Genomic DNA, 25112 nt, shown 5'->3' with positions numbered 1-25112 from the left:
AGCCGCTGATGGAAGGAGAAAGCAGGAACGAATGGGGTTAGATGAGAGTGCTTCGGAAAGATACTATCACCGCTGACCATATTTCAGATGATCCCCACAAAGTCTTAGAATCTTCAACCAACTCCAGGGAGTCAGGAGGTCACATCTCATCTCGCAATAGCTGCAAATACAATCTGTTGCGTATAAAAATGTGGTGGGTTTGTTTTAAGGACACCGTTGGAGAAACAATCAGGCCATGAGATTTCTCATAATAATCATTCTCCTCTCAACTTATTTCTTTAAGATATTGCTTGAAATGTGGTCGACTGGATGACAGTCTCGAAACTCTGCATCGTGGTGCTCAGTATATCATCAATTCATCGACAAAAAGGTCTGCGGACTGACGCATTTTGATTAATGTTGCCATGACAACTGCATAATTCATGAATTGTATTAGTGTTCCATTTGTCGCTTTTGAGTTATGATTCACCCCAGCCAAGGATTGTCAAAAAAAAAAATCTTTACCCGCGCCCACGTTGTTTTAAGACCCCCATCATCTTCTGCCTCCTTAAATGTCAAAGTCTCCAAAGTGTCAGCTTTTTTTCCACCAACGAGATGGCATGAATTAATCTGCTCTCATAAATATCTTGTTAGCATCAGTTTGTATAAGACACTCTCATAATTATACAGATACAAAGACAGCGGCAGCACACCAACCACTGAGCATTAAAGTGCCACATAGCGGTGAGGATAGGAACTACAACCTCAACCACTACATATTTTAGTATTTTAAGTATTTACTGTAATATTTCAGGAAAGTCTGATGTCTGTAAATGTATGGAGTGTATTAATGATGGATGCATTTAACATATGTGTTATAAATCCATTTATTTGTTTTCCCTCAATAAATGTATTGGACCATTACATATAATAAGTGTTTTTTATATGCCTTATGGAGGTTTTGTATGTAAAATTGTTTAAAAACCAAGGGATAAAATTAGTTCGATGATCATTAACAAACTGTGATTGCTTTATGCTTGTTTATTTTCTGTGTCCTGGAGACTGGAGTGAAAATCTAAAGGAGAGAGACAAAGATATTGTTAATGTTTTTGGGCATTCTCAAAAAAAAAAAAAAATCAAGGCATATTCAGTAATTAAACTGAAATGAACTGGTCTTGCCTATTATCGAGTGGCTAATTACTGAGCCTAATTTAAAGCCAACAAAACATTCTTGAAATGCACTTTTTTTTTTTTCAATGAAAATATTAATTAGCTCCATAATATATTCAGATGTATTAATATGACAGACCGAATGGAAAAGGATTGATAGATAGACATAACATAGTTTTGAAAAACAAACGGACCTATATGTAATTTCTGGATTTTCTTTTCTTTTACCTTCTGTAGTTTGATCAGTTATTATCATAAGAGCATGTCAGTATTTTGGCAATAACCTTTGTCTAGCTTCTACCAGTTGACAGTTGTATTGGTGGCAAAAAATTGTAACGTGACACTTTATAAGACGTCACAAACAAAAAATCCACCAGTTAAAAAGCACTGCTGTACAGTAGACTGACCTTCAGCTCCAGATGACACACGGCTGACATCTGAGTGTGCAGGTGAGATGTTCTCCTCACTATCAACTAAAACACACATACAGGTATTATACTCAACACAAAACAATAGAATGCATGTTATTTTACAACCTTAAGCAAATTTCATTTTCTTCTACCCATCTTGCTTATATTTTTAGCCTTCTTACCTCTGCCCTCCTCACTAGGGCTGTCCTGGCTGGGTGTAGGGCTGCCGTCATGTTCCCAGAGGGCCGCGGAGCCAGTTTGGGAAGAGCGCAGATGGATGTGAGGTTTCACATGCTTGTCTCCTGGGCTGAAGGACTGGGAAAGTCCTCCTCTGCCCCTGCCGAGAGCCCAGCCATGCCGGGATCCCAGCTTACGCCGACCCGTCCGCAGATTAGCTTTGGGTTGATCGTCTTCAGCCTGAGATGAGATTCTCCTTAGTATACTTGGGGACACTGGAGCACTGATGGGATCCTTCTCATGACCTGAGAGGGGTGAAACAGTGAAGAGCGTACCTGGTCAAAGACATTTTTATTCTCTTTCTGGTGAGGTAAAGACCTTTATGAACGAATCTCACAAACCTGACAATTAAGTGTTTTTTACACTGTGACATTATTTTCAATATTATTAAACACATTATCCCCCCAAATTCTACTTATTCTCCTTAAACTTATAAAATAATATATGTAATATATTAACGATTACAAAAAACAAGAAATAAAATATCTTGTTAATATTTGTTGTGCTGTCTTTGCCTTTAATTTATGCTGATAATATATTTAAAAATAAATAGAGAATAAAAAAAACGTATTTTTTTATGAGACCGACAAAGCAAAGAAAAAATTTATATGGAAGAAAAAATTACATATCCCCTTATTAGTTCAAAGTCAATGGCTTGTTATATGTTTCTACCATATACACAGAAAATGCAATACATATAAGTACTATTACACTGTTACTGTTGGTATTCATATTAACATAAATCTCAATGCTGTATACACTCTGTGCAATATTCATTTGATCTGCAAATTCCATTCCTTTGCTCCTTCACATAAACACAGAATTACTATGTCTGGTTGTGATCCATGGGAATCGCATAATGTGGTAGGGTAACAGCATCATTCATTGTTATGGGCTTTTGGGGACCTTTTTGTGTTTTACAGAGTCCAGGGAACCCTGCAGTCTTAACTTACTGGCACTCTCTTACGCTCTGTGGTACAATACATCTAATGTTATTACACCAGCCATACAGCTCTGCAGTCTCACCAGGCGCTGGGGCTGAAGAGACGGGAGCACCGTCTACAGCATCCGCGAGGTTCTCTATACTTCCAGCAGCAATAAACTGAGCGCGGCTTTCTTTGCTTCCACCTTTAGGTTTTATCAGCTTCTTCATGCGGTCTGCGATCCAGTTTGATTTCCTGAAGCCACAAGAGAGTTTATAGGTGATTGAAAGGCCGCCAGCAAAATTCAGACCAGTCAAAAAAAAGGTAAAAGAGAAAAATGGCAGAATGTCGAGATGAAAAAGAGCTAGAGACAGATGTTAAAGCCTCACTAACTTTGGTTGTTTGAGTGGACTCATGCCAGCCAGACCAGGCTCCAAAACACGATACTGATCCATTATCTTCTCCACCAGCTTCTGCTTCTCCCTGCGCAGCTCGTTGAGCTTGTCACTGAGGTGGAGAGAGATGGACAGATGGGAGACTGATGCAGGTGGTTCTACATGGTACTTGTGGATAAAAGTGATGTGTGTTTGTTCTTACAGGTACTCTCTCTGCTGGTTGTGGTGCTGGTCTCGGCTCTCCAGCCTGCTCTCCAGAAGGGCCTTGTTATCTTTGGCCAGATTCTGGTTCTGCTCTACTAGATGCCGGTTCTCCTCCTCCATGTTTGCCTTCAACTGGGTTAAGAGCTATAGAAAACATATCAATACTAGGGCAATAAATTATACTATACATTAACATTTTTATTGTTAAACTTTTTTTTAGTTACTGTGATTAATCTCAGACTTTCAATATAATGAAATGCATAATAAGAGTACAGAATTTAAACCTGTAAATAATTATAAAAAAAATTTTTTTATAACAAATGATACACATAAAACTGATTATACTGATACACATTAACTGATATATATATATATACTGTACATACACAAACATATTAGTGGTGTCAAACGATTAATTGCGATAAAATTTAAAGTTTTTGTTTACATAATGTGTGTGTACATGAATACATTTCAGAAAATGTTATTTTCATATTAAATATATTTATGTAATAAATATTAATGTATGATGTAAATATTTTCAAAATACACACTGTGTGTATATATATATCGATAATAAATATACACAGTACACACATTTAATTATGGGTGTGATTAATTGCGATTAATTGTTTGACAGCACAAATATATATATATATTTATATATGTGTGTGTGTGTGTGTGTGTATATATATATATATATATATATTAGGGATGCACGATAATATCGGCACAATATCGGTATCGGCCGATAAAAGCTTAAAATGACCATTATCGGTATCGGCCGATATGAATATTTCTGCCGATGAGCCAAACCGATATTCTCCAAGTGAAATAATTGACCTGTTTTTCAGATGTGAATGTCTGTCTACATTTGTAAAATAATACATTTATGGTAGAATCAGTACAGAAGAGATACATGGATTTCTCTTCAGTAAAATTAAAGTTTAAATATATCAGTATATATTTGTATATATATCGATATCGGTATCGGCATCGGCCAAAATTATTTTGAAAATATCGGCATATCGAATATCGGCCAAAATCCAATATCGTGCATCCCTAATATATATATATATATATATATATATATATATATATATATATTTATATATATATATATATTTATTTATTTATACAGTGGGCACGGAAAGTATTCAGGCCCAATTCAAGTATTCATTAAATTTTTCACTCTCTGTTATATTGCAGCCATTTGCTAAAATCATTTAAGCACATTTTTTTTCCTCATTAATGTACACACAGCACCCCATATTGACAGAAAACACAGAATTGTTGACATTTTTGCACAATTATTAAAAAAGTAAAACTGAAATATCACATGGTCCTAAGTATTCAGACCCTTTGCTGTGACACTCATATATTTAACTCAGGTGCTGTCCATTTCTTCTGATCATCCTTGAGATGGTTCTACACCAGTCCAGCTGTGTTTGATTATACTGATTGGACTTGATTAGGAAAGCCACACACCTGTCTATATAAGACCTTACAGCTCACAGTACGTCAGAGCAAATGAGAATCATGAGGTCAAAGGAACTGCCTGAAGAGCTCAGAGACAGAATTGTGGCAAGGCACAGATCTGGCCAAGGTTACAAAAACATTTCTGCTGCACTTAAGGTTCCTAAGAGCACAGTGGCCTCCATAATCCTTAAATGGAAGATGTTTGGGACGACCAAAACCCTTCCTAGAGCTGGCCGTCCGGCCAAACTGAGCTATCGGGGGAGAGAGAGGTAAAGAAGAGCCTTGGTGAAAGGTAAAGAAGTACCCAAAGATGACTGTGGCTGTGAGCTCCAGGGATGCAGTCGGGGGTGGGAGAAAGTTGTAGAAGGTCAACCATCACTGCAGCCCTCCACCAGAAGCCTCTCCTCAGTGCAAGGCACATGAAAGCTCCCATGGAGTTTGCTAAAAAAAACACCAGAAGGATTCTCTGGTCTGATGAGACCAAGAGGGATTTTTCAGCCATAATTCTAAGTGGTATGTGTGTGTTGAAAAAACCAGGCACTGCTCATCACCTGTCCAATACAGTCCCAACAGTGAAGCATGGTTGTGGACTTGGACGAAAACTGGATATCCTGGACGAAAACCTTCTCCAGAGCGCTCAGAACCTCAGACTGGGCCAAAGGTTCACCTTCCAACAAGACAATGACCCTAAGCACACAGCTAAAATAACGGAGTGGCTTCACAACAACTCAGTGATTGTTCTTGAATGGCCCAGCCAGAGCCCTGACTTAAACCCAATTGAGCATCTCTGGAGAGACCTGAAAATGGCTGTCCACCAACCTTTACCATCCACCCTAACAGAACTGGAGAGGATCTGCAAGGAGGAATGGCAGAGGATCCCCAAATCCAGGTGTGAAAACTTGTTGCATCTTTCCCAAAAAGACTCATGGCTGTATTAGATCAAAAGGGTGCTTCTACTAAATACTGAGCAAAGGGTCTGAATACTTAGCACCATGTGTTATTTCAGTTTTTCTTTTTTAATAAATGTGCAAAAATGTCAACAATTCTGTGTTTTTCTGTCATTATGGGGTGCTGTGTGTACATTAATGAGGAAAAAAAATGAACTTAAATGATTTTAGCAAATGGCTGTAATATAACAGAGAGTGAAAAATTTAAGGGGGTCTGAATACTTTCGGTACCCACTGTATGTGTATATATATATATGAGAAATGGTTGTGCTCCTGTGAAACTGTTATTTTCTTCAGCAATGGAAAGTTAAAATAACAGTATTTATTTGAATCAGCAACTTCTTGTAACAGACTTTAACAATACATTTAATGAAATATAATTGTTTAATAAAAAATTGTCCTTGCTGTTTGAAAGTACTGATTTAAAACCAAAAAATATATATAAAAAAACTGTATATATTGTTCACACAGAACTGTCATAATGTGCATTGTGCTCAGACCTGGTTTTGGCTGCTGAGACGGACGCTGTTGAGATCCAGCTGTTGGTTGTGTTCTTTAAGAGCGCTGAGTTCTCCCTCCAGTCTGGTCCGCTCAAGCTGAGCCGTACTCAACTCTGCCCGCAGAACTGAACTCTGAGCCAGCAGCTCGGACTGCACCTGGACCCACTCCTTCTGCAGGTTCTGATATCTACACATTAAACAGGAGAATCACACTAAACTACACATCTCATGAAAGTCACATCTTACTCCCAAAACAAATAAGGTTTTAAAAAGGCTTGATTAAATTTTTATTAATTTTTAATTTGTGATTATATTTTTATAAAAAAGTGTAAATAATTCAAAGTACATCTAATTTAGTCTTTCATTTCCGTTTTCATGTTCATGCTCAATATTTATCTTGATTCTGAGGTTAAACCTAGACATGTTTTTGTCAACTATCAGTCCATGCGTCTAGACAAGTGATCAAAACACTAATCTATATAAACACAGTTGTCTACCTACACTAAACTGAGCATACTGAATACAAGTAAACTTCCTCCTGCTGGGATATATGTAGATATTTTTCTTTTATCTTGTTCACCAAAGCAACCGGCATTACAAATATTTTCATGGGCTGTCACACCATAGCAACAACTGTTGCAAACTGGCTATGAAATGACTCATGTTGTGGGGAGAGTTTGGTTGGGCTTACCGTCACCACAGTGGGTGGGTGGTATCATCACTTCCGCTCTCTTTCCTATGAATCTGCTCAACTGTAACTTCAAGTCAATTACAAATTTCTCTCACCTTTCATTGTCCATTTTCAGTCTCTCCAGCTCCTTCACGCTTTCCACCTGCCCTTGTGTCACTTTCTCCATTTTCTGTCTCTCCACACGTATCGATTCCTCTGCTTCCTCCAGCTGTGCTTTCTTCTCCAACAGCTCCTTATATCTAGACAAGCACAGTATTTACAACATTTTACAAGATTAAAATCAAAGACATTTTGATAAATTATAAATCAAGATAATTGAATCCATATGTATGTATGTGTGTGTGTATATATATATATATATATATATATATATATATGTGTGTATATATGTATATGTGTGTACACACACACACACACACACACAAGTATATAGAATAGAAAAAGCTGGGGTTTTTTTTTACGAAACAAAGAAAACAGATAGTATAGAAGAAATAGAATAGGAAAAGCTAGTTTTCTTTTTTTGTGCAGGAGATAGAGGGTCAAGTGTTTTTTTTATTAAAAGAGAAAAGAAAACAAATAGATCAATTAGAATTAGAAATACTTTTTTGAAACCAATACTTTTTTGAAACTTAATACTTTTTTTTTTTACTGAAGTACAAGTCATGTTAACAACCTTGTGTATTCATATTTTGATTTATTTTGACATATCACAGATTTACTTAAAACAATATATGAAATAACCTAAAAAATTATATATTATCTAATAGTATTATTATTATATTAATTTTAATTTATTTATTAAAAATATTAATAAATAAAATAACCTTACATTTTTCTACTAAGACCACTTAAGGGAGTATGCAAAAATTATAATTTTTTAAATAATTACAAATTAAATAACCTCCGATTTTATCTCTTGGACCTTTTATGTGAATAACCTACAATTATTATTTATTAATCAAATGATTATGAATGAATTTACTTTCAAATAAATACATGGTTATTAATTTAATGAATTCAATGAATGTAACTTGTCTAAAGCAGTGTACCTGGCCTCAGTGTCTTTATATTGAGCTTCTAGACTGCGACTGCTGCTTTTCAGTTGACTGTGTTTGACCAACAACTCTTCTAACTCCGCCTCCTGTCTCTGTTGCAGAGCTGTCAATCTCTCATGATCCCGCCTCACAGCCTCCAGACGCATCACTGACTCCTCCTTCTCCTTGAGCCACACCCTTGATTCCGCCTCCAGAGCCGCACAGCGCAGCTCGCTCTCACTGCGACGTGCCAACAACGCCACATGTTCGGCGCTCAGAGACGCCTGTTCCACCTAAGTGCGAGGAAAGAGGGCACAAGAAAACAGAGTGTAGTCGCTGGGGTGGAAATATCCAGTTCATGAAAAGCCTGTATAATTTAAAGTGGTGTAGTTTTATGCTTCATCAACTGTATGATTGAAAACTGTTAGTGTCCGCCCACTGTAAAAACTGATATTGATTTAAACGAATGTCAGTTTCTAAAATACCCCAGGCTTTATTTCAGCATCAAGGGTCCATTTAGAAACCAGCAACCCACACTCAATCAAGCACTCACCTGTAGTTTGGTGTTGAGGGCCTGTAATTTAGCACAGTTCTCTTGCAGCGAGAAAGAGTGGCGCTGGAGGTTATCCAGCTGCTCTCTGAGCTGAGTACAGGCTGACTGAGACCGAGTCAGCTGAGACAGCAACACCTCCCGCTCTCGCTGCAGCACTGCATTCTGGGATACAACCAGAGGCATGGAGTTCAGCATACAAGTTGATATCCATTCATTTAGAATGTAATTAGAATCCCTGGACGGCGTTAATGATGTTTAAATAAAAACATACGTGTAGTAGCCTTGCGGGGCCCGAAACGTAATGACATTTCTGTGTGTTTTGCATTTTATCTCACCTCCCTTTCCGTATTTATCAGTCTTTGACTCAACGCCTGCTGGCTGCCAGTGCCAGTCTCTGCTGTTGTGTGTGGTTGTTTGTTCCTTGTGTTTTCAGAGTCTTCTGCTGCATAGATACAGTCTGTAGGCCCCAGGCTCTTGTTGTGGTTAGCCTTATCTACAGTACTGACAGTGGCCTCATGGGGGCTTCCTGACAGCAGTGGAGACTGTCTGTTTGATTCACAACCCTCGATTTTCTGTGTGTGTGAGTCAGGAAGAGAAAAAGCAACCTCTGGAGATGATCGTTGCTGTTGTGTAGCTGCCACATCAAGCTTTGTCTGCAACTCTTCAAGAGTTCTGTTCAGCTGCGCGATTTGATTGGATAACTCTCGGGAATGGGCGCTCTCATTAGCCAGATCCTGGTTTGTGAGTGGGATATTAAAGTTAGACAATTGCTGTACCTTACCAGCTTTATCCAGAACCAACCACGTGCCTCTTTAGGAAAACCTGAGCAATAACCGCTTTCATTAATCTCACAAAAATGCATTTTCAGCACAGTTGTCCAAGGAGGGGAAATCTAATTGCGCTGAGGATTTTCAGATAAAAAAGCAGCTAGAAAACAATTATCTAGTTGAAAGGAAATATTCAAAGGAGCCCATTTTGCAAGACCTCAGCTCAGTGGGACCTCAGGCAAACATAATTGTAGAAATATGGTGCACTGAAGCACTATAGTAATTGCTTTTATCATTCAGATCTCACAAACAAACGCTTGAATGCTGCACAGACCTTTGTTAGGGAGTCAATCTGGACCTTGCTCTCAGTGTGGAGTGTACCGAGCTGCAGATTCTCCTTCTGTAGCTCATCGAACTGGGCACACGTCTCTTTGAGCGCTGAAATCTCCTGACACATGCGTCTGTGGGCAGATGACAGACGTACTGAGTGATATACATAATATTCTTCTGCCATGCTATTTATTTCATAAGATCAGAAATAAGGACATTGACAAAGGGTTCCATGTGAAATAAATTAAATAGTTCACAAAATGAAAATCTATTTATTATTCATATCCTTCTGTTTTTCCAAAAACACCAAAAAGGCATTATAAAAGTATCGTAAAGGTGGTCAAGACAACTCGTGTGCTATATTCCAAGTTTTGTGAGCAACACACAGATAAGAACCAATGCTTTTAGAGATATGAAAGCTGCAGTGGAAGATTATCAGTAATGAATAACTACTTGACCTTGGGTCAAAAGAAATATAAAGCACATGCCGACATTCATGGTGTTTGGTCATTTTTGGAGCTTGGTAGAACAAGAAGACACGACATTCATCGAAAAAAAGTTACATTGGTAAGATTTTTCCAATTAATTTCACATGCTAACCATTGCTGCATTTATTTGTTTAAAAATACAGTTACATTTTTTAATATTGTGAGCTGTTTCCTATTTCAAAATGCAATTTATTCTTGTAAAGGAAAAGCTATATTTTCAGCAGCAGTCTGCTGTCACATAATCCTTCAGAAATTATTCTAATATGCTGATTTGGTGCACAATAAATATGTTCAAATTAGAACATTTACTTGAAATATAATTTTCTTGTACCAGTGTAAAAGTTTTTACTGTCATGTTTGATCAAATTCTTGCTAATAAAGGTTTTGATTTCTTATCAAATTTGTAACTTTTGAGCAGTAGTGTGTGTGTATATATATATATATATATATATATATATATATATATATGTGTGTGTGTGTGTGTAAAAATCATCATATTATTCATTTTGAACTACATGAAAGTGAGTAAATAATGGAACTATTATTTTTTTGGTGACATACTTCAATAAGTGCTGTTCTCATGTCTGTACCTGTTTTGTGCCTCTAGGCTGCAGGCTCGTTGGTTGCCATGCTCTAGGGCAGATGTTGTGCTTTCCAGCTGCTGTCTAAGTCTGGCCATTTCTCGTTCTCTTTGTCGTAGCTCACGCCGTTGACTGTCCAGCTCTGCCTGACACGCCTCCTTCTCCTGCTCCAGTCGCATGACTTCAAGCAGCGCTTCTTCCCGCCCTCGAGTCAGAGACTCCACCTCCACGCCAGACTCTCGCAGTTCAGCGTTTAGCTCTTCTTCATGCCGCCTGGAAGACTCTAAGGTCCGTCCCAGTCTTTCAAGGTCTGCCTTAAGGTTTTGGTTGGTCAGCTCTAACTGATCACCCTATGAAAAAATAAGTTTGCTTAGTTCAGTCAACAAATAGAAAAGCACCCACTTTTCTTCAGATTTGAAGGAACAGTTGACCTAAAATGACAACTGAATCTCTATGCTTGAATCTCTCTATGCTGTTAATGCCCCTTGTAATATACGAGGAGATTTTTACATAGCTCAATTCTATACAACAGAAGTAAATGCAGAGTGGAGTGTCAAAGTCAAAGAAAAGCCTTTACTGTCACTTCAGATCAATTTAATGCCTCCTCGCTGAATAAAAGTATTAATTTCTGTCAAAGCAAAAATCTTAACTGACAAAAAAGTGGTCTATAGGACTGGTATGCATAATTGAAAGGCTTTTGAATATTATAGCTTCGTATATGGATTTAATTTGTAATTTAAATGATTTTGCGCTGAATATCATTCAGCATGACTCACAAATCTACATATTTAAAGCTGGCATGTCATGTTCAGTCATGAGACATGCAAGAGCCAATGGCATTACTGACATGGCATGAGGCCTCTTGATTCTCGAAGTTTGAATATGTAAATGAGAATTAAAAGAGGAAATTTGTAAGGTTTTGTAATGTTCCCCACACAAATCCATACAATATGGCTCATATGGACTAATATGAACTACTTTTATGGTGTTTTAAAAGTCTTATTGGTTTGGAACAAGATGAGAGTGAGTCATTGACAGGTTTTTTTTATTATTATTCAGTGACCTATCGCTTTAAAAATAACCCTTTGCTTTAAGTTTTATTTTTTTACTTTTGGAGGTATTGACAACCTTAATTGTTATTCAGTTTAACTGTATGTTTTTCCTTTGCTTTCCACAACCGAAAGCATGATTTTGGGCAATGTGAGTAAATTAAGTCTCCAGGGTGAGTAAATTAACTTTCATTTTTCTGTAAACCACTTTAAAGCCCAATTATCATCTATCACCGTTACCTATGCTGATTCTCTTCCCATTGTGTTTTTGATATCCACTCATTATTATAGCAGAATTTTAATGTAGGCACCAGTAATCTCAAAGTTTCCCCAGTCATGCAATCCATATCTTGTAGTACAGCAATAGGCCAAACAAATAACCCGCCTCACCTTGCGCACGGCAGCCCTGAGCGAGTCTACAGTGCCCCTGAGTGTCTCTCTCTCCCTCTCCAAGGCTGCCCTCTCTCCCTCTAATTGAGCAATCACTGCGGCCTGCATCTTCTGAAACTCCACCTGACTGCGTAGATGCATCAGCTCCTCCTCCTGCTGCATAGACTCACCCTGCAGCACCTGACAGATAAACATATTAAGTGGTTATTAGCAGACGCTTTTATCCAAAGCAAATCAAAGTGCAGTGCTGCGCTTCCAGGCACAATAGTGATGATTCATGTATCGTTCTTTGAGGAAATCAAGGGCGGCATCTATTCAATTGCAATCCCATGCCATTATGCTATATGATTCAATGAGTAAAAATGGAAAAAGTCCTCAATGTGAGAAATAGTCCTTGTTTTACACACGTCTAGTAACCACACTGAATGTCTTTCTTAATTGCCTGTGGCAGAGATTTGCATTCTTACTTTGTGAGTCATTGCCATTATCGACTGGACCGCTGTCTGGACATTGAAGGGTGTGGATTGTGCAATGATTTAGTAATTAGGTTTTTCTATGTCATAACTTGATGGTTCATTACCTCTATCTGTTTCCTAGCCTCCATGAGGCTCTCTGCTGCCTTCTTCAGTCGCTGGTTCTCAGCCTCCAGGAAAACCAGCTTATGCTCGGCCTCCAAGACCTTCTTACTCTGTTCTGCCAGTCTGGAGCGCAAATCCTGTGCTAAAGTGGTCTGTCTGTCAGCCTCTTCCAGGGCCTGCTGAAGCTGGTTATGCAGGGCGAGGGTGTCCTGGGAGAATTTATCTTCTTCTGTCTTGTGGGCTTCTGGGCTGTATGTCTGAGATGTCTCTTCTGTGATGTCTTTCTTCCTTTCAATTTCTTTCTCACCCTCGGCCTCTCCTCTCTCTTTGGTGTTCATTTCATCTATAACCTTCTTTTTTCTCTCGCTGAGGATTACGACGCTCCCCTCTCCCCCCTCTCCATCTTCTCTCTGGGCTTTTATTGCGCCTTCTTTTCCATCGTGTTTCTCTCTTCTCGTGTCATTTCCCTCGCATTCCCCTCTTGGGATTATTGGCTTTTTCCCTTCTTTTCCCTCAGAGGCTGTTCTCTCTTCCTCTAGGTCTTTCCGTTTCTGTTTTGTCCTCAGCTCTTCGAGATTTATCTTCAAGCTGCTATTTTCATTCGTCAGACACTCCATCTAACAGGTGAAAGAGAAATGACAGGGCCGGATTCAGAGAGTTGAGAAGAGGACAAAATGACAGTAGACTAAACGCTTGGAATAACTGTCTTTAAATCCATCTAAAGAGCCTCACCTCCTTGAGGGTGCTTTGAAGCTTTTGTGAGAGTTGGTCCATGTGTCTCTGGAGCTCTTCAGTCATCTCAGGGGGGTTGGACTGCTGAGTCTAGAAGAGAGACAGGAACATGGGAAACCTGAGAATTTACATAAATCAGTCTGAATATAATTTGTAGCCTGAGGTCTAAAAACTACAACATCCACTGACCTCTCGTTCGGCCTGCAAGAGCTCTAGTCGTCTCCTCAGTTCAGCGTTCTCGTTTTCAGCTCCCAGAAGCCTCAGCGAGGAAGCCTCGTTTACCTCCTCACTCAGAGGCTTTAGATCTAAATGACAGTAAGTGAGACACATGTGCACTTAACTCCATGTTATTCCTTGTTGTTCCTTTACAACAAGGCTAAAGGTCAATCTCCAAAACCTTCACCCTCCCACTTCCTTCACCCTCCCACTTCCTCTCAGAATGAGCTGCCAACCTCCACCTGAACTGCTGAGACCATTGCAACTTAAGACACAACTTACTCTCAAGCATTTAACCACCCCATAATCGTAAACCTATGCACTTACCTACTGTGTGGGTCTGTGTGTGTGTGTGTGTGTGTGTGTGTGTGTGTGTGTGTTCTCCTTAATCTTTAACCAAAGGTTTTTGGGTTTGGAATGACATGAGGGTGAGCAAATGATCACCGTTTTTATTTCTGGGTGAACTATCCCTTTAAGGATTAGTTTACTCAAAAATGAAATTCCTGTTGTCAACTCATGGGAAGCGAGACAGGATGTTTCTGCTTCTCTTTTCTACATGATGACAGGATGAACATTGTCAAGCTATAAAAAGAAAAATCAACATGAAAGTGTTATTTGTAAAAGCTCAGCACTTGTCTATTCCTCTTCATTTTCATTGTATGGGAAAGAGCATCCGGAACAATGCTAATCTTTTCCTTTTGTACTTTCCTACATACAGGTTTGGAAAGACATGAGAGTTAGTGAACGCTGACAATTTTAATTTCTGTGTAAATTATCCCTTGATTGAGTGTTAGTGATAGGGTGAAATGTAAATGTATGCATAAACGTCTGTTCCTAAACACGACAGCTTGATTTTCATATACATGAATGATATACATATACATGAACACATGAAATCAATCGTCTACCGATGGCAGTTCAGTCATAATATCAAATCATGCATAAAACCTACCAATCTCAGGCACGTTTATCTCCTGAACGTCCTGGTGTGACTCTAGCTCTGATTGGAGGAAACGCTGATGAGTCATATTCTGACTGACACCCACAGAATGAACCTGACGCTTGAGATCCACCTGCAGACTCATATTCATCTCCAACACCTCGTCTACCCTCTGTCTCTCAACATCTCGCTCCTACACGAACATAATTATATACCCATAAAGCATTATGAATATACATCACATTTTAGAAGAACGCAGTTCTTTCATATAACTTTCCAATATTTTAGTAGATTTAGTAAAGTAGCTTTTTGAAGTTTTACATAATCAAAATTGAGCTCCACAGTCACAAATGGAAGCGTAACGATAAAACACTATAAGTTCATAAAGTCATTCTTACACCCTCCATATCCACAAGCTTCTGCCTGAGAAGAAGATTTTCCTTCTCCAGTTCCCGCAGAGCAGTGCACCGCGCTCGAGCGTCAGCCAGCTGCTCATCCAGCAGTGCCTTGTTCTCTTGCAGCGAGGCACAGTACTGCTGCTGCTCCTGTAGGGCCGGAGAAAATGACTGTTACAGAAATCATTCACTAACTTTCATGCTGTTCCAAACCCAAACCTGACTTACTTTCATGCTGCTACCCAGGGACTCCTTATGCATTGTTTTATTAACTTTTTAAAGCTTTTATTCTACAAAGTTGATCATTTCATTACTATCCAGTAATGAAGTAATCTAATATTATTTCCAGATGAAAGCACTCCACTTTGTTAAAACAAATGCAAAAAATACACTACCATTTAATAATTTTAGATATGTAAGATTTGTTTTTTACAAATGTATATTTTTTAATGGTGTTTTTGTACTTTCTATATCAAAGAATATTTAAAAAATGCACAAATATTAAGTAGCACAATCTTTGTTTGACATTGATAATAATAAGAATATTATAATTATTTCTGAAATATCATGCGAGTGAGGACTGAAGTATTGACTGACAAAAAAAAGACATTTTAATACATTTTACAAAAGAAAACTGTTATTTTAAAATGCATTATAAATGGTAGTTTAAGTTGCTCTATTTAATGTATTCATAAATACCATCTTCATCTTTGCATGGTGCAGCTTCATGCAGGGTTCCTTTTGTGTTCAGCTGAAGAAAGTAAGTCTTATTGGTTTGGAACAAGATGAGAGTGAGTAATTGACAACATTTTTTTTATTCAGTGACCTATCGCTTTAAAAATAACCCTTTGCTTTAAGTTTTCTTTTTTGCAACTTACGTTTCTCACAACTGATCATTTACCAGAATACAAGCAGCACAAAACATTACTCCATTCGGCCTGATGTATATCTCCTCCTCTACCTTCAGCTGTGTGCGGTACAGCTCCATGCTGCGGAGCCGATGTGTGCAGTTTTTCAGCTCCGCCTGCAGTTGCTCTACTCTGGCTGCACGCTCACGCAGACAGTCCAGCTCATCCTTCAGACCCCGACTCACACGCGCTTCCACCTGCAACGCTCGGTTCTGAGCAAACCAAATATAAGACCGTATGTCAGTGAAATCTGGCCAGTGTCCATAAACATTTATTAATGATTATACAGTGTCTGTTATCAGTACAGTGTGCTCACTTCCTTCTGTAGTTTCTTTATTTCTTCCTCCATAGTTTGCATTTCTTGCTTGTAATCCAGGAGTTGATCGCCTCTTTCCTCCCTTAAAACATTTTAATGTGGAAACACTTTAAAGATGAAGTGTGTATTTTCTGTGGCACTGGTGTAACGAAAAGAAAATGCTAAAAATAGAATAGCATTCATTTGAAATACAAATCTTTTGATACATTATAAAAGTTTTTACTGTCACCTTGGATTGATTTTCTGCGTCTTTGCTGAATTAAAAAATATTACTGACCCCAAAAACTGAACGATGGTGTTTACAGTCCTTAAATATGCTTTGCAAATATACTCACAGTTCCTGTTTGAGTCGGCGCAGTTTAGCTTTGCTGGCTGCCAGCTGCACAGCCAGTCCTTCAGGAGGTCCATCTCCAAACCCGCTTGACGTGGTTAAATGGGTTGTAGATGATTCCTGTTCCTGACAAAGCTCTGCTATCCTCTGAAGAGCAAACAGAGACATCTGATGAGCACCCTTTCTGAACACACAACTGTGAATTAATCATATCTAGCCTCACCTACTTGCACCTGAAGTTGTCAGACTGCCAAAACAAATTCTTCCCTCACCTCCAAATGTGTGTCTCGTTGGCCGAGCAGGTTCTGGATCTGTTTGGCCATGGAGCAGAAGAGAGTCTGCAGCTCGGCTCCATTCAGCCCACACATGTCTCCAAACTCCAAAGGAAGCACTGCGCTTGGGTCCTGGGTCACCTGGAGCAGGGTAGATCACGGAGTTATTTGCACACTACACAAATGCGCTTTAGATTGAAATTCAAAATATGTTCAATATGCACTGACCTCCTGTATGTAAAGTGCAAGCTCTGCTTGTGTATCAATGTCCAAGCACTGAATCTGCTGAATAAACGTTTCTTTCCTTTCACACTGATGACAATAAGTCATAGAACAGAGAGAAATGAATCACACGCTGTAAGCATCAATGTCTTTACATTAGTAACATTAGACTCTAATCAATTTACACTACTGTAACGGTCCATTAAAGATATTAAAAGTGTTTCGAGTGTTTTGTTACCTGTACTGCACAGCCTAGCAATAACAGTAGCAGTCGTCTTAGCTCTGCAACAGCTCCCTCTTTAGACAAGGAAACCAACATAACACCAACTCGGCTTAATTAAAAAAAATTCACTTTTTGATCATTTCTGTTTATTTAATAATAATCAGAGAGAAAATGCTTCCTTTTTTAAATGACAGGACCGCACCTGTCAAGGGATCTCGACCTAAAACGGCAACATTTGGTAGCGGCATCAGCACCAGCTGCTGTAGATTCTCCTGAAAGAGCAACACACGTGAAAGAAATGACAAGCATTACAACCTCACTGGTGTTCTGTCATCCCAGACAGTGTGCAAGTAATAGGTTTAAGTAGGACATGCATTAGAGCGAGAAGAAAGTTATTCATATGCAGTCATGGCCAAAAGAAAACAAGCTTGAGTGTAGAAAATAGGCTTATTAATCTGCAGCAACTGACATCTCATTCAGTATGACCAATGATCTTGTTATTACACTGCTAATTTTCTAATGCTTTTAAAAACAACTTACTCTCAGAAAAAGTACTGTGGCAGTACCATGGTACAGTTATATAATGTGGTATTTAATGATTACCAAATTCATATATAGTGGTATTTACAAAATTCCAGATGATACCAACAATTTACATAAATCAAAAAAAGTAACAACTGTGGTACTTTGTGTAAGTGTATGTAGGTGAAATTTGCTGATGCTGTAAAAGTTTATTTTGGTAACACTTTCTATGAAGCCCATATTTATAATACATTATAAGGATATTCTTTAAAGAGCCACACAGATGGGAAATCAAAAATGACCTGTATTACAGTGTATGATGTTTTGCCCATCTCTATGTACGTCACTAGGAACACTTTGCATAATAATCTCCGCCTACCGTCTTGGGAGAAACTAACTCTGACCTGCCCCACCCCCACACAGACGCTCTGTTTGGTGTGATAGCATCATGTCGAGGAGACCGTGTGTTTTTAATTGTAAAGGCAAGTTTGTTTTATTTTCACTGCCAAAGAATGAAGATCAGAAGAACCAATGGATAAAATTCAGTACAACAAATCCCTTTTGTTGTGTTCACAACATTTCACTGATGACTGCTCAAAGCGTTTGGCCATAAAATAGGGTTCATTACCAACTTTATTTAGACCAACGAGCATCTCCGAATCACAACGTGAAGTATGATTATGAAGTTATGTGTTTGTTTTCTCCCAAGCGTCTTATCAGTATGTGTGCTGTCTGCAGCCTGTCTGCGCTGATCTTCATTTACAAACACGTCATTAAAACGAAGTGTAACTCCGTGAATACTCAACGAAGAGACATGAGAGAGATATCTACAGAAAGCTTGACATGTTCTACTTTAAAACTAAACATGTGCTGCTAACAGATATTCTGTGATAAAGAAATCCATATGAAAACAACGCTATGTCTGTTTTTCATGTCTCACTTCGTTATATGTGACCACTATGGAGCCAAAAGAGTCTCAATAAAGATAAATGCACACACTACATTCACATATGCACACACATGATTCATAAATACACGCACAGGATACACAAATGTGCACAAAATTCACAAATGCACACACAAAATTTAAAAAGCACAGAAGATTCACAAATGCATACAAAATTCAGAAATGCACACAAAATTCAGAAATACACACATAATTCAGAAATGCAAACAACATTTACAAATGCACTCAAGATTCACAAATGCACAGAACAAGATTCAGAAATGTATTTCTGATGCACACACACATATATCTTGATTTACAAACTGCTTGCGGTCTGTGAACTTCACTGCATTTGTGTGTGAATTTTGAGACTCCTCTGACTTGGCTTGACACACAAATGCATGGAATGATCAGCAACCAATCAGATGTCTCCCTTCTTTTAGCCAATCACAAGAACGCACTCCACGTGGTTGTTTACTTATAAGCCAATCACATGAACGCGTTCACAGCCTATTTATGAAATTGTATGGAAATACAGATGTTTAGATTACAATTCAGGTTTATTTTTTATTATTTTTTACAAAATATAAATTTAAAAATGTCTCAATACATATAGCCCAGACTGTGACTGCAGAAAAAAACCATGGATTCATAAATTTGCAATAGGCAATTATTTCATTTTATTGAAATATTTTAATGAAAGTAAAAAAAAAAAATACACCTTTTTGAATATTTTAAGTATATCTAAATATTATTTTGGATGCAATATAGAAGTCACTTTAATTATAATATTCGGTCCCAACTCTCCGGCTTCGCATTGCGCAAAGTGAGTCGCTGCTGCATGAGGAAAGGGAATCGTTCGCTCAACTTCACTGGGTGAGGAAAGTGAATTGTTCGTTGAGGAAAGTGAGTCACTCGTTGCGTGACTCGTGAGGAAAGGGAGTCGTTCGCTGCGAGAGGAAAGTGACTCTCCGGCTGCGGAAAGTGAGTCGCCGGCTGCGTGAGGTAAGTGAGTCGTTCGCTAAGGAAAGTGAGTCATTCGCTGCGTGAGGAAAGTGAATCGTTCGCTGAGGAAAGTGAGTCGTTCGCTGATTGGCTTACAAGTAAACAATCCCCCACGTGGGGTGCATTCTTGTGATTGGCTCAAACAAGGGAGATATCTGATTGGTTGCTGATCATTCCCTGTTTAAAAAAAGGTGAAGTGAATGCAGTGAAGTTCACAGACCGCAAATGCAAATACATTTCTGAATCTTGTCCTGGGCATTTGTGAATCTTGAGTGCATTTGTAAATGTTGTTTTCATTTCTGAATTGTGTGTGCATTTCTGAATTTTGTGTGCATTTCTGAATTTTGTATGCATTTGTGAATCTTCTGTGCTTTTTACATTTTGTGTGTGCATTTGTGAATTTTGTGCGCATTTGTGTATCCTGTGTGTGTATTTATGAATTATGTGTGTGCATGTATGAATCCTATGTGTGCATATGTGGATGTAGTGTGTGCATTTATCTTTATTGATACTCTTTTGGCTCCATAGACCACGCCCCCGCGCTGAACGCGCTATTCAGATTCAAACTGAAGCGCGCGGCTTGATTACACCCACACAGAAGAAAAAGCAGCGAGACTATTCAAGTTTTTTATTTTACTGTTTGCTTCGCGGTGAGAGGAATAAGACATAATTCACCCCAAACAGATGCTAACGCATTGTTTACCTTGAAGTTGTGTGCGGAACAACCAATCAAAACTGACTGTTAGTTGACCAATCAGAACACAGTATGCAACCGAAAGGTGGGGTTTAAGGAAACTAAATCTTTTGAACAGCTTCGCGTGAACCATTTGGTGATCTCTGATAATTGATTTTAAAATGATATTTTGACAAAATTACAATGTTTTTTAACCTTGGATGGATTTAAACCTATTGAACAGGACTTATAAACAGTGATAGGAAGCTTAGAATTTTCATCTTACTGGCTCTTTAAGGCATTATAAAAAAACTTATGTTATATCAACTCATGATTAATCATAACAACTATTATAATACGTCATAATACTTATGTATTTGTGGTTATAAGTTAAAGAGTATGATTATTGATATCACACGATGAATATCATATCAATATAATACTCCAACTGAAAAAAATGCTATGTTTTATATGATTACATTTTATTTTGATGGTCCCCTTATTCAATCAACTATAAGCAACATTGCCACTACATGGCAGCTAACTCTCATTAGAGTATCAGTATGCTCAAGAAAGGTAGAATCTAGTATGGTAGAATAAGTTGACATACTTGCAAAGACAGTTATAGTCAGTTTATCTGTTGGTTGACCATCAAAATAAAGTGTTAGCATATAATTATGGTAGCAGACGTACTAATGCTCTACTGACCGCTAGTTGATATGTAGTTGCAGAGTTAGATATCAACAGCTGTCTAAAGGGTACCATCAAGATGAAATTACAATAAAAATAGTTCAAAGCAAACGTGTCATATTACACATTCATCTGATCTGTTATCTGATCTTATGGCTGTTTGAGAAAAAAAAAAAGTTGTCATTATTATTATTACTACTTATAAGTGGTCTTTGACTGCTTTAAGTAAAGTAGCATCAGAAAAATGGCAAGATATCATACTTATAATACATTAGAAATATGAAAAATATAATCCATTGTAAAAGTGGATGCAACGTGTTCATTGTGTTATAAATAATCATACTCTTAAAAGCTATAACCACAAATAAGTAAATATTGTAATATATTAAAATATAAAATATAGTTAAAATATAGTTTTTTTTATAATGCATTATGCATTCATTATAATGCTTTAAGAATGCCCTTATAATGTATTATAAATAAAGGATTCATAGAAAGTGTTACCTTTATTTTTTCTTAAATAAATAAAATAATAACAAAGGTAATTAACTAATTTACATTTGTAACCCTTGAGCACAAATTCAGTCATAAGTAGCATGTCAACAATACATTGGATTAAAGTTACAGATTTTCCTTTTATGCCAAAAATCATTAAGATATTAAGTAAAGATCACGTTTCATTAATATATTTTGTAAATTTCCTACTGTAAAAATATCAGAACTTAATTCTTGATTAGTAATATGCATTGCTAACAACTTTTTCTTCAGTATTTAGATTTTTTTTTTTGCACACTCACATTCCAGATTTTCAAATAGTTGTAACTCAGCCAAATATTGTCCTCCTATCCTAACAAACCATACATCAATGGAAAGCTTATTTATTTCAGCTTTCAGATGATGTATTAATCTCAATTTAAAAAAGAAATTGCCCCTTATGACTTGATTTGTGACCCATGGTCACATATGGATATTTGAAATGCCCTGTGGTGTATTTTATTGTACACATTTTTTATAATTAAAGACAATCAGTTTATTTGTTATTTAAGTATTAATGGTATTGTTTCTAATATTTACTAATAATTTAAAATTTTTGATTTTCATTTTAATTCTAGTTTTTAAGCTGTTTTTGTTCTATATTTCTGTTTAGCCTTCATTTACTTTTATTTCAGTTTTAGTTCTTTTAGTATTTAAACTTATTTCACTTCAGTCAGCTGCCAAGGCAACATTTCAGATTTTTGCTTTAAGTTTAAGCTTTTTATCTATACTCTCAGAAAAAATAAGGAAGGTACAAAAGCTGAGACGGTCCCCTTTCAAAAGGTACAAATATGTACTATTTAAGTACTAATGTTTACATTTTAGGTACTAATGATGTATGCACATTTAAGGTACTTATATCCACCCGTTAAGAGTATAACATTTACATTTTATTTCAGCTTTATTTAAATTAATAAAATATATTTTTATAGTTTTACTTAATACTGTGTGTTTAGTAAACAACACTGGTTATTTCACGTAAGATTTCTCTTTCATAGAAATGTATGGATCACTTGCCTATATTTAGTGTAACGACTAATCAGATACGTTTCCACAAAGATAAACCAACAGTGCAGTCAGCAACCACACTCTGTTTTTATTGTAAAGAACTAAATGTACAAATTCCAGATAATGTAGGGCAATACAAGGTCAAGCAAAGCCTTGAATGATAGTTTTTTTCTACAGTTTTCTAATGACTATAAGCTTTTTGCTCTCATTTTAATTTTAAAATGTCCGGCACATGAAATACCTTGTCATCACCACATGCTTTGTGTGAAAATAGTAGTATAAAAAAACATGTCCACAACTAGGACATTTGAAACAAGAAGTGAAACCACAGTGACCTAAAAAAACAAACATGGCTAACTTGTTCCACCACTACAAGGGCATTATACTGTTCACTGAGTTACTAAGTTGTTCATTCATACACTGTTTACATGATATTTACCATCAGGTACAGGCAGTATTTCTATTTGAATCAGGGCATCAAACAATATTCTGAATTTGTGGAAAGATATTTCTTATGTTTCCACACAGTGATTTGACTGATGTTTTATTTCGGTACCTGATAGTATGATCTCAAGTGTCGATTGAGGATGGAAAAGTTCTGCACCCTGAGAATCTTGTCGTCACCCACATTGTGGTAGATTTGTTCTACCTTTGGAATGGGATCACTGATTAAAGAACACAAAAAAACAACAAAAATGTCACTGTTGAACTATCATCAGTGAAGCATCCGTCAGCTATTAATCAAGGTACATTACTCAAAGCAAAATAGATGTCTTTCATTTTTTCGACTTTCACTTTGTAAGTCTTTCTTACATGATCCTCATGACCTCATTGAGGTAGACTCCATTGGTAAGCTTCAGGTACCGCCTCATGGCATTCTGGGAGTTGGAGTTTACCTCCAAGTATTCCTGAGAGAGTGATCCATTGTCCTCCCTATCGACAATACCCTCAAACAGAAGAACCTTACAGACAATAATAAAAAAACAAAAAAAACAATTCCCTGCTCACATCAAGGTTGTCTAGGAAGAAAAACTAAGATCTGAATATAACAGATTTTTGTTCTTTCTTGTGAATGCTTTACTTTCTACATGAAGTTTGCAATATATTTTTCAGATGTCCAGATCAAATAAAAAGTTTAATTTTGACTCTAAATTCTAAAGAAATCATTTAGATATTTTAATATATCCCTCGCTGTTTAAAATAACTCTGTGTTAAAGCCTGGTAGCTGTTTTTAGCTGGTCAAAGGTAGCTACAACCATGGTCCATCAGACTGATCCAAAACAAAGCTAAGCGTGTGAAGATTTCAGCAGGGAAGAGCATAAATCTTGACCATTTTTTAGTTATTATCGTTCAGATTTAACTGTAAGTAGCATGAATTGATTCAAAAATCCTTTCTGAACATTATTTATAGTTCCAAAAAACTTCTGAATTGGTTTCTAAAGTTAACAAAACTTTTTATCGAACAAAATGAAGATTATCAATTGAACTTGAATAGTTTTTGCTTACTACCTACCCATGTAACAAGTGCACTTCCCATAAATTCTTCTAACATTTCCGTAACGTCTACGTCCATCTTCTTCTGCTGTACCTGATCTTCCTTTATTCCTCAAAACACAACGGATTATTTAAATAATATACTCTAAAGTGTACACACATGGTTATCGTAATTCCCTTGACAATAGACTGTCAATATAAAACTGTTTAACCGTTAACATGATTGCTTTCTGTGCCTTTCCCTTCCTTCATTAGTCACACTTCGAAACCACACCGGAATCTAGAGTTGCATTAGATCTGTTCCCCTCCTGCGACGCCCGTGACGCTCATGTTTCCACATTGAGCAGAGCGAGAGCGCAACATTAGGGCTGTGTCTCAATCCTCGTAGGCTGCCTATCTAGACGGCATTTTGAGCATCGAATCTCAGCCACTCTTAAATCTCCACAACGCGTCTCTGATGTCCAAAAATGCATTACGCGCCTTATTACACCAAACTGTTGTCTTGGATCACTAGGATTTGAGACACAGCCTGTGTGTGTGGGCAGAACAGGAAAATGAAATCTATTTAAGTCAATGAAAGTCATCGACAGTGCACCTAAAATAAGTGATGTAGGTGCATGGTTTGCAAAGTGACTTGGGTGCACTATTTCTCGAATTTGAGAGTGACGGAAGAGGAAAAATGAGTTTTTGCTGCTCTCTAATGGTGAATCGGTGTAGTGCGCTCACAGGTATCTTTTATAATAATAATAATATTGGTGTATAATATAAGTGTGTGTGGGTGTGGTTGTGTGTGTGTGTGTGTGTGTACTTGTTTATGCTACATTTTGTGGACCAAATGTCCTCACAAGGATAGAAAATTTGACATTTTTGACATTGTGGGGATGCCAGGCCGAGGGAAATAAATTATAAAAAATAGTAAATTATGTTTATCTGAAAGCGTAACAATCCAAATAGGTTTTCTGTAACGGGTAGGGTTAGGGTTG

The 25112-nt window shown here is 37.4% G+C and overlaps 1 protein-coding gene across 2 annotated transcripts; it reads right to left on the bottom strand.

Moving 5' to 3' along the window:
• Positions 1-850: 850 nt before the first annotated feature.
• Positions 851-24769, bottom strand: LOC127971474 (girdin). Of its 2 annotated transcripts, none has more exons than XM_052574497.1 (29): positions 24149-24769; positions 23449-23597; positions 23192-23300; positions 17460-17529; positions 17273-17331; positions 17041-17124; positions 16813-16953; positions 16545-16687; positions 16210-16291; positions 15947-16105; positions 14989-15135; positions 14603-14783; positions 13624-13739; positions 13435-13524; positions 12705-13319; positions 12125-12304; positions 10695-11035; positions 9621-9747; positions 8855-9253; positions 8520-8681; positions 7982-8259; positions 7028-7171; positions 6242-6428; positions 3317-3462; positions 3113-3226; positions 2823-2974; positions 1742-2041; positions 1557-1622; positions 851-1054 (listed from the first exon to the last, which is right to left on the bottom strand). In XM_052574497.1, the coding sequence occupies exons 1-29, from the start codon at positions 24206-24208 to the stop codon at positions 1011-1013; spliced, it is 4845 nt and encodes a 1614-aa protein (XP_052430457.1). In that variant the 5' UTR covers positions 24209-24769; the 3' UTR covers positions 851-1010. The 2 variants fall into 2 exon arrangements, with proteins under 2 accessions (XP_052430457.1, XP_052430458.1); XM_052574498.1 differs by having other exon boundaries at positions 23449-23568; positions 24149-24429.
• Between the last annotated feature and the right edge of the window lie 343 nt (positions 24770-25112).

The sequence above is a fragment of the Carassius gibelio genome, chromosome B14, assembly GCF_023724105.1.
Source record: "Carassius gibelio isolate Cgi1373 ecotype wild population from Czech Republic chromosome B14, carGib1.2-hapl.c, whole genome shotgun sequence".
NCBI lineage: Eukaryota > Metazoa > Chordata > Actinopteri > Cypriniformes > Cyprinidae > Carassius > Carassius gibelio.
Note: the sequence above shows the minus strand (reverse complement) of the source record. Positions and strands in the feature narration are given on the sequence as shown.

Bases quoted from the DNA above. Each gene is read 5' to 3' on its own strand.
- LOC127971474 (XM_052574497.1), bottom strand. From the start codon at position 24,208: ATGGACGTAGACGTTACGGAAATGTTAGAAGAATTTATGGGAAGTGCA. The intron at 9,254-9,620 runs GTCTGTGCAGCA...CTCACAAACCAG, and splicing joins AGATTGACTCCCTAACAAAG to GATCTGGCTAATGAGAGCGC. The intron at 8,260-8,519 runs GTGAGTGCTTGA...CCTCGCACTTAG, and splicing joins CCCTCAACACCAAACTACAG to GTGGAACAGGCGTCTCTGAG.